Raw genomic sequence first — 16,543 nt, 5'->3', positions numbered from 1 at the left:
ACAAGGACAACTTGCCTCACGGCGCCCTCTGATTGGCTCGACCCCGTCCAAAGGGCGTCACCCAACAAAACCCACAAAAAAAGAAACACGCCAACCATCTTTTCAACACGTGGAAAAGCGACACCATTTGATGATCTACATTCATCTCTCTCTCTCTGTGTTTCCGTGAAAAATTTCAAGAAGGACGTTTGGGTGTTATTTTGTCCATTTCAGGGGTCACTGACAGCCGAGTTCAACACTCAGCATAGCAGTCACACACGCGCGCGCGCGCACACACGCACGCACGCACGCACGCACACACACACACCCAGTGAGATTAAAGAAGACACTTGTGTTCACACGGTGGTATGTTTACAGCCAACATGTAAATGTGAGCGCTCATCACCCATGGATGGGACCAAGAGTCTGCTTGAGAGTTTGCTCACTTTATTTGGTTGGAAGTCGCACCTGGAAAGTGTCTTCTTTTGATGATCATAACACGTGGGCAAAAGTATGTGAAAAAGTGTCTTTTTTTTTCTTCACATTTTGCATATATCAGTTCAGCTAGTATTCATCTTTTTGCCCATTTGCCTCATTTTGGTCGCGGGGGAAAAAAACTTGGAACAACGTGCACACAAATACAAATGTTAGTTGAAAAGCCATGCAAAAAGTTGAAGAACACTGCCAAATCTTTTTGTTTGTCGGCCATTTCCATCCGGCCGTCCCTGATAGTCAACAAATGAATTTCAATTGTTTGATTGCCAACATCACAAAGGCAAGTGATTGATTTTGATTGGGCCCCGCTTTGTTCAGCGGAAAGGTCGCTGCTTTTGGGACAGGTCGCTGCTTGTAGGACAGGTCGCTGCTGTTGGGACAGTCTGCATGGCTCGAGGAGCCCGCGGTGGGAGGAAAGGAGCCGATGCGCATGTGGAGCGGCCGCGGCTTGGAATTGTTCTTCGTTCCACCAGCATCACAGCTCTCCTCCACTTTGCTCTGACGACGAGGGCGCCTTGAAGTTGATTTCAGTCAGCGATGGCAGGCGGGGGGGGGGGGGGGGCGCTTTCATGCTAAAGCGCCCGACGACCCCCCCCCCCCTCCTCCATCCAGTTGGATGAAAACCAACCAACCAACAGGCCCCTTTTCAGCCTTCTTTCGCCATCGACCAGGCAATATGGCCGCCATCACCTGGCCCAGGGTTGGATAGAGTAACCCCCCCCCCCCGCACCCCAGGTGGTAGAGTAGTAGCCAAATGGTCTTTTGGTGGGGGTCACAACATCACGTCATGGGAACGCAACTGGAAATCCCTGATCTTGTGACCCCCCCCCCGTAATTGTGTGTGAGTTGCAACCCCCGAAGCGTGCCCGGACAATCACCACAAAGCAGGAATTCTCCGTGGCTCTTCTTCGTGTTCCTAATAAGGACATCTGGCCAGACCAGCGTGGGGGTGGGGGACAGGAAGTCGTCTTTTTACTTTCATTTCTTTTTTTCACCATCCCTTCACCTCAACGTCCGTACACTAAGTGAAAACGCACACACGCCCACAAACACACGCGCGCGGCGGACGACGGGCAAGTTAATGCGGCGAGCGAGCCAATCAGGGAATGATGCCGCGTGTCTTGAGAGGACGTTTGGACGACGTCCATATAAGGAAAGGTCAGCCCGAGTGAGTCACGTGACCGCCAATGTCTCGCCTGCGAGTCACATGACCCAAGAAGAATCCCGCGGAAGCTGACCAATCTCCCGTTTTGCGCACGGCCCCAGTTGGCGGCTACGAGACCGTATATGGAATCAAGCTAGCAGCTAGCAGCTAGCTTCTTTGCTACTTTGCCCTCCATCGTTTTGCGGGATTCCCAATCGCCAATCGGCACAAGGAGGCCCGTTTCCCATCGCCCGCCCGCCCGGACTTTCATCTTTTTATGCTTTTATGGTCTGGCATTCCAGCTGGCTTTCATGGAGCCCGGAGCCAAAGGGGCGGGGGGGGGGGGGGGGGGGGGGCGCTTGGGAAGCTGCTGAAATGGGAGTGTGCAGACGCGCGGTGGAAGAAAAGGTTCCAGACCACCTTGTGATACCAAACTCTGCACAGTGTGATCAATCAGCTCGACAGCGATTGGTCCGTGCTCCCACGGTACCATCGCAACAAACGGCGTCCTCTTTCCCCGAGCCTGAGGAGGCGACACATGGAAAGATGCTAAGCTAAAGTAGCATGCGGCGCCACGACAGAGTCATTCACTGGCAGACGTGCCAAAATGTGTCCACTCCAGTGCCAGGGTTTTTGTCATTGTCACTCGCATTCCAAGACCCACACAATCTGGACTCTTAGGACTTCACATACATTCAATGCAGCGTAAGAAACCAAGAAAAAAAAAAAAAAGAGTTAATTCCTAAATGATATGGGTCTGGAGTTACATGAGCTTGAAATGGGGGCAGCTTTCCAAAATACAATGCAATACATATTGATTTCTATAGCTGATGACATACATGGACAAAAGACAAATGCTGCCCCCTCGTCGAAGGGAAAAACATTGGCGGAGGTGTGGCCGGCGCACGAACAAATTGGGGAATGGCGCTCCACGTCACATTTTCTATTCCCCCATCAATTTGTGAATGGCGCTGAAATCGTTCCATTTATTTGATGAATGGTTTCATTGCCGCTTGTGAACACTTGGGCCCAATACGTGATTGTATTGGAAGAGCATCGGAGCGAGTCAGGCGGTCCAGCTGCGGTTCTGGTCCACCGGCTCCAGGCCGTCACAGCGCGAGCGTGGCCCGGACGTCCCAGCCTGAGGAGGCCACACATGGAAACATGCTAAGCTAACGTAGCATGCGCCGCTGACAGAGAGTTGCTCGGGCCTCTTAAGGAGCACCGCTTGGGAGTTTGCCCGCATGTTTAGGACCATAATCCGTTCCGGAAACCCGTTCCAATACCCAAACAGTACTTCCCATTATAATCAATGTAAAGAAATCTCATCTGTTCCAAGTCTACAATACAACTTTGGAAAGCACTTTTTAACTCTTTTACAGCATTTTCTGAGATCTCAGCCGAACATGTCTGCTTCTTAGTAAAAAAACAAAAAAAAAAAAAAAAAAAAAAAAAAAACTTTTTTCAACAATACAAATGCGTCAGTCGCAATGACAGCAAGTGACTCATGAGGAAGCCGAGGGGAGTGCTGCATTCAGGCGCGCTCAGTTTGGTCCAGTTGTAAACGCAGGTATAAAAAAAGCTATGAAAAAAAACCCGAATTGGTAGAGAACCAGGATAGTTGAAAACCCTGCTTTATCATAATAATAATAATAATAATAATAATAAAAACTCTCAATGTCACTTTGCAGTCACAGTTTTTCTGTGGGTGAGCAGCGGCGGCCATACGCGCCAGTCACACGCGCTAGCGTTCACTCAACCCGAAAGTAACGTAAATAGATAGAAAGATATTTAGCTTAAAAGATAGATAGATAGCCAGATAGATAGCAAATAGATAGGTAGCGAGGTAGCTAGCTACACAGTTATCTAGATAGCTGGATAGCTAGATAAATCAAACATTTAGGTCTAGTTAAAAGGGGCGACACGGCACATTTCATTTGGCTTTTTACGTAATTTTAAACAGATTCTTATTTTGCAGACAGTGTATTGTCGGTGTTCAAATAGCTGACATGTTTCGGCGTCTACTTCTGCCTTCGTCAGAGACACTGACAACATAAGAATCTGTTTAAAATTAGATATCAAGTAGACAGGATGAACTTAATACAACTATGGCTTTTTACGCTTTTGATGAAACGGGAGGGACGTAATATTAATAATAATAATAATAATAATAATAATCCAAAGCTCTCAAAGTCACTTTACAGTCACAGGATAAGTTTTTCTGTGGGTGAGCAGTGGCACCCACACGCGCCAGCGTTCACTCAACGAGGAATAACTCAAACAGATAGGAAACTAGCTAGCTGTCTGGCTAATAGATAACTAATCGCTATCTATCTAGCTGGCTATTTTATTGGCTACCTAGCTAGCTAACTATTTGCCATCTATTAGCAATCTCTCTAGCTTGCTAGCTATCTCACAAGCTATCTATTTGCAATCTATTAGCCATCTCACTAGCTAGCTATCTATTAGCTAGATAGCGAGTTAGTGATCTAGCTAGGTATCTCTCTAGTTTGCTATCTCGCCAGCTAGCACCCCCCCTCAACCACTTCTGATATGATCACAAGTCTCTCAACATGTGTCTACGTGTTGGCTTATCCTTTGACTGGAAATACGGCCATTTTGTCATACGTGGCAACATTTTGGGAAATATTTCAGGCCGCAATGGAATCAATTTGTCCAAAAATGTCAAAGGAGGAGAGACTAACTAACTCGGAATGGCTAACAATTGTTTTTGTCTTTGCGTTCCAGCATTGACTTGAAAAACATTGCGTTGCTCCAATTGGAAATGTTGCCCATTGGAACGTCCAAGTACTCACGGCCTGGGGGGTCCGGGGGGCCGCCAGCCGGAGCAGCAGCGGGAAGGGCGTCCAGTGGACGGGCTCCACCGGCCAGCTGCACACCGACAAGTCGCTGGCCTTGCCCGAGTCCAGCACGCCGTCGCCATCGCCGTCGCTGCCGCGCCAACCGTACTGAGAGCTGCAACACGCACAATTTCACTCTTTTTGGACACGCCGGCGACCACTGAGACGGAGCAAAGCGGCATTTTCACACTGTCCCTGGAGGCAACGCAAACAAAGAGGATCATTTCCGGAGTGTCCCTGAAGGCAACACTTGACTCATAGAAATTGGAAAGGAAAGGGCACCATTTCAGACTGTCCTTGAAGGGAACACGTGACTTGGTCGAAAGTGGAAAAGAAAATGGATGACGTCAACACTTGACTTGATATAAAGTGGAAAAGAAAAGGGATGATTCGGGACTGTCCCCGAAGGCAACATGTGAATTGCTCGAAATTGGAAGTAGAAAGATCACGGTTTCCGGACTGTCCTTGAAGGCAACTTAATCGAGAGTGGAAAAGAAAAGGCATGCTTTCGGACTGTACTGTCCCTGAAGACAACACGTGACATAGACTCATACTTTTAAACCGTCCTCGAAGGCAAGGCTTGAGCGAGATTGATACATCTTATTTCAAACGGTTCCGGAAAGGTAACTGAACAATTGCCTGATTTTGACAGTGATAAAACAGTGATTTCAGAGCATCCCTGAAGGCAACAAGACCTTGATGGAAATTCATCGAAAACAAAAAGTGTCTGATAATACAACTACTGACTTCAGGCAACACCTGACTGGCTACAATCGACGGTGTGCGTCGCACCTGTCGGGGTAAATTGTGCTGAGGCGTGCGGCGCGCCCGGTGCATCCAGAGGAGGCGGAGCCGGAAGCGGAGGCGAGCGACAAGGTGTCGTCGTGGTAACAGCAGGGCCGGTCCAGAGCTCTCATGTGCAGCAGCTCGTCGGAGCGCGTCAACGCCGGATTGTCCGCGGAGTCCCGGCGCGGCCACAAGCCGGACGACAGCTCGTCGAAATGGTTGAAGCGCCGGTAGCTGCAAACACAAACAAGATCACAAGTTGTTCTTTTAGGAACGAGGACGTTTCCCCTCAGAAATAAGAGTTGTTTGCTATTGGCGTTTGAGTGTGACACCACGTGGCCACAGTTGGGAATGCAGGAACCATTTTCAAAAATGTCTGCCAATACTTCCAAAAAAAGAAGTATGCCCCCCCCCCCACACCCACCCAAAAGTAGTCTTTTGATATACTGTAAACAAAAAGAAAGCATTACATAGGTTCAAAAGAAAATTATTAACATAAATTTGATCAGTAAATGACATGTCTAGACATAAATACGACTGCAAGGAAAACAAGTAAAATAAATGTGAAAATCAATCAAATGATCAAAATATTAAAATACATAAAAAAGGAAAATAAAAGAATACATTTGTGTGGGGGTGACCAACAATAAGCAGCAGTTAGCAACAAAGAGGGAAAAAAGTCACTTGGCTACACTACCCATTGCCACAATACATTTCATTTCTAAGCGCCTTTCAAAACTTTCAAGGACAACAACAACATCAAAAATATGTATTTGTTAATTCGTGAGGCTTCTGATAAAAATGAGGACTTTTTTGTCAGTACTTGAGTGGAAGTTTTAATATAATGTTTAAGAAAAAAAAATGCAATATTTTATTGAGAAAAAAAATATGTTTTTTTTTTTTTTTCTGAAGTCAACTAAAGTATTTGCCTGATAATGGTTGAGTGCATAACGGTCATTTTTAGGAAGCTTTCAGTGGTACACAAAGTAACGTCACAGCCGTCGGGCGAGTCCATCATAGACTCTGAGCGCCGCCATTTTGGAGCCAAAGATGGCAAAGGAACAGGCTCGCGGCAGGCGTCACCTAGAGGCCAGCACCACCTAGAGGAGCGGAGTAAAACTCTTACCTGCTCCGTGTCTGGTCCACTTTGGCCCGGATCAGAGCGGCTCGGTAGCGTCGGACGGCGACCAAGGCCAGCGAGCCGATCAAGGCCACGGCCAACACCAGGATGGACGCGCAGGTGCACACCAGGCGGCCACGCGTCATCCGGACGTCACAGCGCGAACCCATGAACCAGAAGTCCTCGCCCACCAGGCACCTGAGCACACACCAAAAGGGAGCCATGCCTTCAAAGCCGACATTTTATGCGTGTGTGTGTGTTTGTTGGTTTGTTCTCGTTTTGGGGAATTCAATCCGACTACACACAGACCGGTGGGGACTCATTTACTTGTGGGGACCTACGGTGCTGTTGGACAGTCTGCGGCTGGATGGATGGATGGATGCGTGGCTTGAGGGGCTCGTATGTGGAACAGTCGTGGCTTGGAATCGAAGCGGATTGACGTGGGACAGGAGGTGCGATCTTTTTGTCAACGGATGCTACAGCTTCATGTTTGCTTTCAACATTTAGCTTGTAGCAGATGTTCACCACCATGTCGTCCCTGATCCACTGGTGAAAAGGACGCCTTGATTCTATTTCAACTAGAACAAAGAGGGTCTGCAACCTTAGTGCTTAAGATTGAATGACTGTGTCTTAGCTATTAGCTATCTAATAGGTAGCTTTCTATCTATTTGAGTTACTTCTGGGTTGAGTGAACGCTGGCGTGTGTGGCTGCCGCTGCTCACCCACAAAAAAAATATCCTGTGACTGTAAAGTGACCTTGAGAGTTTTGAAAGGCGCTTATAAATTAAATGTATTATTATTATTATTATGATCATGATGATTAGGATCTTAATATTATTATTAAAATGTGCATGCGTGTGTGTATTTATGTGTGATTTTGCGCACCTACCGACAGACGGGAAGTTTTCTGGTGTGGTGTGTGCAGACGCCATGATGGTGGCAGAAGTCAAAATGGCAGACGGAGGAACAGCTGTAGTTGTTGCTCGGCCCAGAAAGGCAACGGAAGCCCGCCGGACACCCGAGCAACCAATGGCAAATGTCCTCCCGCACCCCTGCATCTCACACACACACACACACACACACACACACACACACACACACACACACACACACACACACACACACACACACACACACACACACACACACACACACACACACACACACACACACACACACACACACACACACACACACACTGGAAATTCCAGCATTGCTTATCCATTGAGCCGACGTGGGAGATGCCAACGCTCTCACCTCCCAGCGTGACATTGAGCACCTTGGAACCTCTGAAGCTCCGCCCCTGCGGCGTGACGCCATCCAATCCCGTCTGGCGCAGGAGCGAGGCGGCTCCCGAGGCGGACAGCCACCCCAGAGCGCCGCCGCTGTCGAACTCCAGCAGCATCTGCACGGCGCGGCCGCTGGAATGACAAAACGAACCGGGCTTGGTCGCTGCGCCGCCGGTCCCGGGATCGGGGGACCCGCTCACCTGGCCCACACGGCCGACATCCGGCTGAACCCCGGCGCCCTCTGCAGGTAAGGCTCCACCTGCAACGCGGGGAGTGTCAAAACTACGTCGCAAGTATGTGTGGGAAATGCGAAATCCTCTGCACCCACCCAGGCGCTGGTGTCCTCCTCTAGGTCAGGACCGGAAGTGAAGCCCGAGTCCTCCATGACAATCTGCAACAGCAGCTCAATGGACTCCACTGGACAAGAAGCACAACACACATGCGCAAACGGTCTACAACCACACACTGATGTTTTCTTGGGAACAAGGATACACACGCTAACCTGTGATGGCGGCGGGCTGGTCCGGCACCACGTAAAACTTTGGTTCTTGGGTCGTGGCAAAACTCAAAGGGGTGGAAGCGAGCGCTGGGTTGCTGTCCAGAGTGTCTTTTAGCTCAGTCGTCCGCGTTTGTTGTGCGATAGAGGCCGGGGTCTCGGCAATGGCCCAGGTCAGACCTTCTGAAACAGGAGGAGACACGGCGAGGTTCTGAAGGGCTGTGGACGCAGGTGTGGCGTCGAGGGCGCGGCCCATGTTCTGGGAGCTCGCTAAACCAAAAACGTTTCTAGAAGCGGTGACGGTTCTCGCAGGAGTAGGGGGTCGAGGCGTTCCCGTCCCATCCTGGGTCCCCCCTCGGCTTGAGACCGCCACGTGGGACGTGTGTCCGAGTGTTTCTGCTTCAGAAACGGACGAGTTGTGAACTCCTCCAGATAGCCAAACGGCGCTTGTGGAAGGCACGTTTTCCGGCAATGTCGTCACGTTCCCAGAGTTCACAAGCTCCACCGGAGACGTTTCCATAGGATCCTCAGAATCAGACGACAGCGCGGTGCTCAGGAGAAGCGAGCCTCCAGTTCTGTCCTCTGGGGCCCCGCTGCTCAAGACCTTCACCTGAGGCGGGTGTTCTGGTCGGTCTGTCTGAGCCTGGGGGGCTCTTGAGGTGAAGGACCCTTCAGACGCACTAACGGCGGACGTGCGTGGCGAGTGTCCAGATGTTCCCGTCCGATCGTCGAGCCCCCTGAAGCTCGGGAACACTTTGGACGCGGTCACAGCGCTAACGTGGGCCGAGTGCCTAGGAGTTTCCATCCAGTCGTCTGAGTCTTTGATGTTCCGAAGCCCTCCGGATGACAAAATGGTCCTTGCATGGGTGGGCGGTCCCGTCCCTATTTCAGAGAAGCCAAAGTTCAGGGCCCCTACCTGCGGCGTGTGTCGGAGCCTTCCCAATTGGCCCTCAGAGGTGGGATCCCGTTCCACCGCCAACACGCCGCTCACGTGGGGCAAGGGATCTGGTGCTGTCGTTCCTGTCCGGAAGTCCCCCAACGTTATGACCTCCACAGGGGCGCCATTGGGTGTTTCCATCCCATCCTCCAAGTTACCTAAAGTCATCGCCCTGCTGGATTTTGTCTTTGTGCCTGTGGAGTGTGTAAGCCTGGGCATCTCCGTCCCATCCTCCAACTTTAATGACTTCCAGATTGTTCCGGACCCGATGTTGACATTTCCCCCGGTCTGAGTAGAACTTGGCATCCTTGACGTCCCCTCGGAGGCATCTGGAAGTTGTGGGGTTTTCTGTGTACTTTTCGAGAAGTCCAAACGGACACCCCAAGCTGTGTCCGGAGTGACTTTTCTGGAAACGTCTTTCCCTCGGCGAAGATTCTTGAGATAAACCGCTGCTGCCGTACCAGCGGGTGTCGCGATGGGGGCCCATAAGATCAGAGGTGATGTCACCGGTGAAAAGCGTCCAGAGGTGCGAGACCCACGTGTTCCCGAATTTGTTTGAGCATTTGGGCTCAGCATCGGCGTCTCCGGAAGCTGGGTGGCAGATGTTTCCGCTCCATTGTTCCCAACTTCCCCAGGAAGCCGGAGGACCTTGCTATCGGGGCTCCCAGACGCGCTCAGGGGCGTGGCGGGACTCGACCGCGATCGAGACCATCCATAGGGTTCTTGCATACTCGAGTAGTCGGATCCGTCCTGAGATGGACCGTGTAAGTCTGCGTCGGAATGTGGGATGTTCTCCTCTGAGGAATGCTTTGGCGCTTCCTGGACTGGAGGACATTGAAACAGAGAAAGTTAGAAAAGGGCATCAACGACCAAACTTCAGTCTCATGCAGATGCTGGTGAATCACACACACACACACACACACAGACTGACTCATCTCTCGCTTATACACACACACACACACACACACACACACACACACACACACACACACACACACACACACACACACACACACACACACACACACACACACACACACACACACACACACACACACACACACACACACACACACACACACACACCATAAGGACTTTCCAGACCGATTGAATTTTCCCCAAACGAGGTCAGAGTGAAAACACAAAGATGAGGATGACCAGTAGGGGAGCTGATCTCGGACTAACAAGCAAGCAGTTTCCCAAAAAAGGCTTTGAAGCGGTGCTTTTATGGCAGCTTTGGCCGTTCTTTGAAGGCGAACTGCTTTGCCTGAAGTCCCGGAGGTGAGGTGACGCCAAAGACACCAGAACGTTTTGGCTCGTTCGCGGCCAGCGAAAAGTAAGCAAGCAGCGATCTTTACCCAAAGCAACAAAAATGACAAACCTGGTCCAAAGGCGCCCGAGCAATGTTCAAAGCACATCATTCGATGACGCGACATTACATCTTGTCAAATTAGGATTTGAATCAAATTCAAACGGGTTGCAGATTTTGACGCTGGACACCGTTAAAAATTACAACAACAACAAAAAGCCTCATTAGTTGAACATAATAGATTTACACTACAAAACAATCTGGATTTAATCCGGTTGTAGTTTCTCAGACGACTGAGACAAAGCATATGAAGATTTGATTGCAAAATATATCCATTTTGTATCCAATACAGGCTGCTTGACATAAAATTCACTTGTCATTTGTATCTGTCTGAGCTACGCGATTACCACAACGCATTTATTCTACATAAAATAAGACCTGGGAATGGATTATTCTCATTTTAATGGTTTCCGATGGGAAATTAATGTTCGGAATACACACTTTTCGCCTTACACACACTTTCTGGGAACCAATTATGTTTGTAAGCCAAGGTATCACAAGGTATTTCATTTGTAGTGTTTTTTTTCTTGCCTTAAACTGCCGTTGTTATCAATTTTGCTCATATGCTACCTAGCTAGCTATTTGCTACCTATTAGCTATCTGTCTATTCGCTATGTATTAGCTAGCTAGCCTACTTTCTATCTATTTGAGTTACTTGCGGGTTGAGTGAACGCTGGTGCGTGTGGCTGCCGCTGCTCACCCACAGAAGAACTGATCCTGTGACTGTAAAGTGACCTTGAGAGTTTTGAAAGGTGCTTAAAAATGAAATGTATTCTTAAATTTCATCTGTGCTGTATGTCATGCATATTAGCATATTTGACAATACAGCTGACTTTGACTAAAATGAGTCCAAACTACAAGTAACTAAAAATAATAATGAGTGGTTTTATTTGACATCACGTGACACTTTCCATGAATAGCTATCTATTTTGGAGGGGAAAAAAATCCCACCTTGACACAAATTTGGTTTTGCAATTTGAAAAAAAACAAACAACAAATGGACGTGACTTTCGGTTATCTGTTAAATTGCCTTCACTTTGGCTCCGATTCCGCAATAGCACATGAAAATAAATGCTCTTTTTCTAAATAGGTGTCAGATCGATCCGAGGTTTGACTGAATTAAGAAAAAAACAAGTGCCAGTTGATTCGGATGGAATCGTTTGTGTTCGTGGCCAAACGTCAACTCCAAATCTCCGATCGGGTGACAAATGCGGATTCCTGGCACACATTTGACTTTTTTTTCGTGGGCGAGGGAGGGGGCAGGCGGCGGCGGGGCGGCGGCGGCGGCGGGCGGCATGCTTACCTGCCGCGACGACGACGAGCAACAAGCTGACGTGGAGCTGCATGTCGGGCAGGAGGTCTCCAGAAGGGACACGCGACCTCCACATGTGAGGGAGGAAGGTTTGCCTCGCCTACTCCAAAACTCCCAAACTTGGCCCCGACCCGCCCAACCTGTCCTTAATCAGATCCACGTGCGACGTGCTTGCACCCCAGGTGGGAAAGTGACGATGGCAAGCAGGGTGGCGACCGAAGGACAGCATCCAGGGAGGGGAGGGCCCCGCCCACCGCTCCGTCCAGAGAAAGCGTAGGGGCGGGGCACCCCCTGCTGGTTGAGTCCGGTAGCGCAGCATGCCACCGACTGACTATGTATTTATTAACGAGTTACGTACATATTTAGTTCATCAAAAAGAATACATGCTATACAAGATTAATTATTTACTAAGATAATGTATTTAATTTAAAGTAATACACGAATAATAATCATACCTTTAATTTACAAGCGCCTTTCTGGACACCCAAGGACACTCTACAATAAAAACAATACATAAAACAATAAAATCATGAATAAAATAAGAATTAATAAAACAGCAGAATAAATTAGACCATGAAAGCAAGTTTAAACAGGTGACTTTTCAGGTGAGATTTGAAAATAGGAAGGGAGTCAATGTTGCGGATGTTGGCTGGAAGCCAGTTCCAGAGTTTAGGTGCGGAGCGGCTGAAAGCTCTGCACACCATCGTTGTGAGACGGGCAGAAGGCATGGAGAGCTGGCGAGCTAGCTTACTATCTATATGAATTACTTCCGGGTTGAGTGAGCGCTGCTCACCCTTAGTGTCCTTGAGAGTTTTAAAAGGCGCTTATAAAGGAAATGTATTATTATAAGTAAAAGCTCCTCCCACCACGCCATTGGCCCAAAAAACATTCAGCGGTGCCGTTGGAGGTGACGCCGTGGACTGGTCGCAGTGGCGACTCATCGAGGAAACACAGAAAAAAAAGAGGACTTTTATTTTGAAGGTTCATACGGGCGGCAAACATTTTAGAAGTGGACACGTCGTCGTCGTCGTTGTTGACTGTTTTTGTTCAAATTGCAGCAGACAAGACAAATCAAAGCACAGGACTTGTTTTGTTTTTTAAGGGAGGGGAACCAAAGCCACAGACATTCTGCTAACATGCTCATTCCATCATGTGCGCTTCAATCTGTTCCATAGCATTTTTTTTTGGGGGGGGGTTGTTGCATAATATTTTAGGGTTGGATTTAGGATAGCATTTCAACTTTCGTGTGTATGCGTGTGTGTGTGTGTGTGTGTGCGTGTGTGTGCGTGGTCAGCCAGTGCGCAGGATGATGTGCACTCCAGAGTCGGTATAAACGGGACCGCTCATTTCGCCGATCTTGAGTGCAAACGAAACGTCTTCAAAAGGCTTCTGCATTTGACCTGAAATGGACAAAACACACTAAACTTAGCCATAAAAGGTATTATTAGTACGATGAATATTGTTACAAAAGAACAAGTCACACTGCTCCCCGCGTGATATCAAGTCCAATTGACTGCAAGAAAAGCGCAAAAAGTTAAAACTAAATGAATAAATAAATTATTTATCACTGGTTACATTGATGCATTACTTTGAATGAAATAAATAATCATTTAGTATTTGCATTTATTATTTAAAAAAATACATCATGTTTTATTTATCTTTTTATGCAGTCATTTATATTGTATTATTTTTATTAAATAAACACATAGTTAATGAATAAATACAGAAACCAATAGAATCAATTTTTCATGAAATTGTGCAGTCATTTTGTGAATGGGAATTTTTGTCTTTTTTTTTTTTAATATGGGACTATATCATTTGTGTTATTTATGGAAATTTGATTTCTAAGCGCTTTTCCAAAACTCTCAAGGACGCTGAACAGTTACAGGACATTTTTCTGCGGGTGAGCAGCGGCAGCCAGACGCGCCAAGCGGCCCGGTTGAAGCGACTTGAGCGGCACCAACCTCTGGCGAAGAGCCCCAAATCGCCGCCGTTCTTGGCTGAGCTGCAGTCGCTGAACTGGGACGCCAACTTGTCAAACTTGGCCTCTTCCGACCTGATGCGCTCGATGTAGTCTGAAAAAGGACAACGAGGAGGAGGAGGAGGTGCAAATGCTCAGAGGAACCTCAACGCAAAGGAGAGCCGACGCGGGCCTGGCCTGGCCTGGCCGCTTACTCTGGATCAGGTCGAGAGCCTCGTCTCTGGACCGCGTGATGTTCTCCTCCCGCCAGGAAGAAGGCCGGCGCGATTTGTTGTGCTTGACCAGGAGGTGCGAGCAGCGAACCTGCGACACATAACCACAAAGATGGAGACGAGAGCCCGGCCGCCGTGGCGATCAAACCAAGAATTCCTTGACCTTGTCCGGCTCGGCTCGGACGTCTCCAGCGGCAGGTCGTTCCCACTGGCTGGCGTTGGTCACGCGGTTAAAGTAATAAACCTTGCCTGCAGACGGAGGAAAAAAAACGTCTTGATTTGTGAGGAACTGGTGCAAATAAGGATGATTTTGTTCGATGTGTTTGAAATGAATCGTAGTTGGCACCATTTGAATCGTGAAAGAAAAGACATTCGTTTCCATAAAATGGCGGCGTGGTGCAGCATTGATGACTAAACATTTCAAATTGAAATCCTTGCCATCGTCACCGGGTGAGTGGGAGACAGCGCTACAGTGACGTCACGAGGGGCCCAGGTCGCCGATTATCATTTCCAAACTTTTATCATTCAAAACAGATCGAGGTGGTCACGTCTTACGACCGCGAAGATCATATCGCATATGCCCTCCATTCGTTCAAGTTTTACCAGGGCTAATTAACTAACTTGGATTGTGATTCAGTTTGTTAGCTCCCAAGCTAGGTTGCACATTCGATCGCGAAACGAGACGATTTGCGGCCGTTCTTCACGCCTGCAAAGTCACCTGAATTGCGGCTCATTCTCTTCTCCCAGCCCCCCGGTAAAGGGTCCTCGTCTGCCATTGTCACGCCCGATCCCGTCGCGGCTTTTCCCCTCGCGAAAGATCAAATCCGAATTGAGACGAGCGGTGCGCGAAAACGATTACCACACTTTGCGACAACCGCCGACGCATTTACGGCCGTCACGTTGTTTTACCCACTACGCCCGCCTTTCGCTGGAGCATCGCAACCATTGGTCGACGTCGGCTATCAATCACGCTTTTCATCGATTCGATTGGTTTACATAAACAGGCTTTTGAGCCTAGTATTGTGGAAAAGAGTAGCCGGAAAAGCTTCATTTTTCAACTCGACGGTGGTTTTTAAGGTAAATATAACTCCCACCACACACAAAATAAACGTTATTTGATTATTTGACACTTGAACAACACGCGTGGAGATTGCGAAACGTAGAACGCAAACGACACACTTCTCCGCGTAGCACATTTGCTTCAGAATCAGAACTAGAAAAGAAAGCCTTTCCTAGTCCCACAATGGGGACACTTGCAGTCCACAGCAGCAATTTGAAAGAGGGTGAAAAGAGAAAAAAACAAGATAAGATGCTGCCAAAGAAAGGCTCGCGTTCGAAGTCCTATTTTCCAACAGAGTTGCGCGAAGCGACGATATTTGGGTTTAGCCCAAAGGGCTCCTTCAATGAGCCCTTTGGGCACGTCGCGGTGTGATGAAACTATCAACAATTGTTTTAGTTGCGCTCGGTTTTTACTCCTGATAGAAAGGACGACGGGATGATCGAGGTGGTGTGCAACGATCGTCTGGGCAAAAAGGTCCGCGTCAAGTGCAAGTATCCTTCAAGTGGAAAGTGGGCGAGACCCGCCGAATTGAACGACATCAGCGTACCGTTCGTTGAACACCCACGCGATTATCCCAAGAAAAACGTCTTTGTGATTCCTCCACGAAGCGATGAATGTTGGACAGGGAGGGGGGCCTTTCAATGCCTACGACGTCACGGGCACGATTCCTGAACAAGTCCACCTTCCAGCTCCGAGGACACCATCGGAGACCTCAAGAAGCTCATCGCAGCGCAGACGGGGACGCGGTATGACAAAATAGTCTTGAAGAAATGGTAAGCCAACTTCCAGATCGTTTTCAGCCCGCAGCTACTATTTTGATCCACTTGCCCAACTTCGCTGTGACTGTTGCATCTGTGAGTTTGGATGTGCGTGGCTTTGAAAGGTGGGGCCCGGTGAGTGACGTGGGTGTCAGCAAATGTGTGCGGACTTGTTGCGAGGTCGTGTTCGAAATTGGTTGCTAACCGGCTCGCATTTAGCACACCTCGGTGCTTCACTGCTCTTGTTTGTATTCATGTGCTTATTTTCTGGACAGGTACACCATTTTCAAGGACCACGTGTCACTGGGAGATTGTATCCTTCACTCTTGTTGATGTTTGTTACTCCTACTGATACCGTCGCATCCATATTTGTTACCCGTACCGCTGCATCTCGATTTGATAGAATGCAATAAGAGTTAGTCATGTTCTGTATTTGACTTAACCGGAAGGTTTCCAGATGAGATCCACGACGGCATGAACTTGGAGTTGTACTACCAGTGAAAGAAAGCAAGGCTCAATCTGTCAGGAGATGACGTCGCTAACAAATACATATTTGGGCCAAAGTCAAATGACGTCACTACCAAGAGGGAAAAAAAGTCATGCAAGCGGCATGATGTGATTTTTGTTGTTGTTGATCATTTGGAAATAAAGCGTTTACTTAGCCACCTTCATTGGCGCTCAAGTGCATGTGCGTAAAACCCTCCCCTCTGTCTTCTACCACAGATTTTGACCAATCACGTGCGG

General features: G+C 48.5%; 3 protein-coding genes across 3 annotated transcripts; 1 reads left to right on the top strand and 2 right to left on the bottom strand.

Moving 5' to 3' along the window:
• Nucleotides 1-13: 13 nt before the first annotated feature.
• On the bottom strand, nucleotides 14-12,595 carry vap (vascular associated protein). The gene is made up of 10 exons (XM_089005392.1): nucleotides 11,780-12,595; nucleotides 8,177-9,931; nucleotides 8,003-8,091; nucleotides 7,875-7,933; nucleotides 7,643-7,806; nucleotides 7,275-7,437; nucleotides 6,392-6,583; nucleotides 5,272-5,499; nucleotides 4,435-4,594; nucleotides 14-2,759 (listed from the first exon to the last, which is right to left on the bottom strand). Exons 1-10 carry the CDS (start codon nucleotides 11,862-11,864, stop codon nucleotides 2,685-2,687), a joined length of 2,970 nt encoding a protein of 989 aa, XP_088861518.1. The 5' UTR covers nucleotides 11,865-12,595; the 3' UTR covers nucleotides 14-2,684.
• Nucleotides 12,596-12,744: 149 nt separating this feature from the next.
• Nucleotides 12,745-14,858, bottom strand: pin1 (peptidylprolyl cis/trans isomerase, NIMA-interacting 1). The gene is made up of 5 exons (XM_089005403.1): nucleotides 14,700-14,858; nucleotides 14,145-14,230; nucleotides 13,964-14,072; nucleotides 13,753-13,863; nucleotides 12,745-13,188 (listed from the first exon to the last, which is right to left on the bottom strand). Exons 1-5 carry the CDS (start codon nucleotides 14,755-14,757, stop codon nucleotides 13,079-13,081), a joined length of 474 nt encoding a protein of 157 aa, XP_088861529.1. The 5' UTR covers nucleotides 14,758-14,858; the 3' UTR covers nucleotides 12,745-13,078.
• Nucleotides 14,859-14,948: 90 nt separating this feature from the next.
• Nucleotides 14,949-16,470, top strand: ubl5 (ubiquitin like protein 5). The gene is made up of 5 exons (XM_089005404.1): nucleotides 14,949-15,058; nucleotides 15,464-15,532; nucleotides 15,731-15,814; nucleotides 16,075-16,112; nucleotides 16,257-16,470. Exons 2-5 carry the CDS (start codon nucleotides 15,477-15,479, stop codon nucleotides 16,298-16,300), a joined length of 222 nt encoding a protein of 73 aa, XP_088861530.1. The 5' UTR covers nucleotides 14,949-15,058; nucleotides 15,464-15,476; the 3' UTR covers nucleotides 16,301-16,470.
• The last annotated feature ends 73 nt before the right edge of the window (nucleotides 16,471-16,543 follow it).

Source organism: Hippocampus bargibanti, linkage group LG10 (genome assembly GCF_051943395.1).
Source record: "Hippocampus bargibanti isolate YZ-2025 linkage group LG10, ASM5194339v1, whole genome shotgun sequence".
NCBI classification, from domain to species: domain Eukaryota; kingdom Metazoa; phylum Chordata; class Actinopteri; order Syngnathiformes; family Syngnathidae; genus Hippocampus; species Hippocampus bargibanti.
The sequence above is the reverse complement of the archived record's forward strand: the minus strand, read 5'-3'. Positions and strand labels throughout refer to the sequence as shown.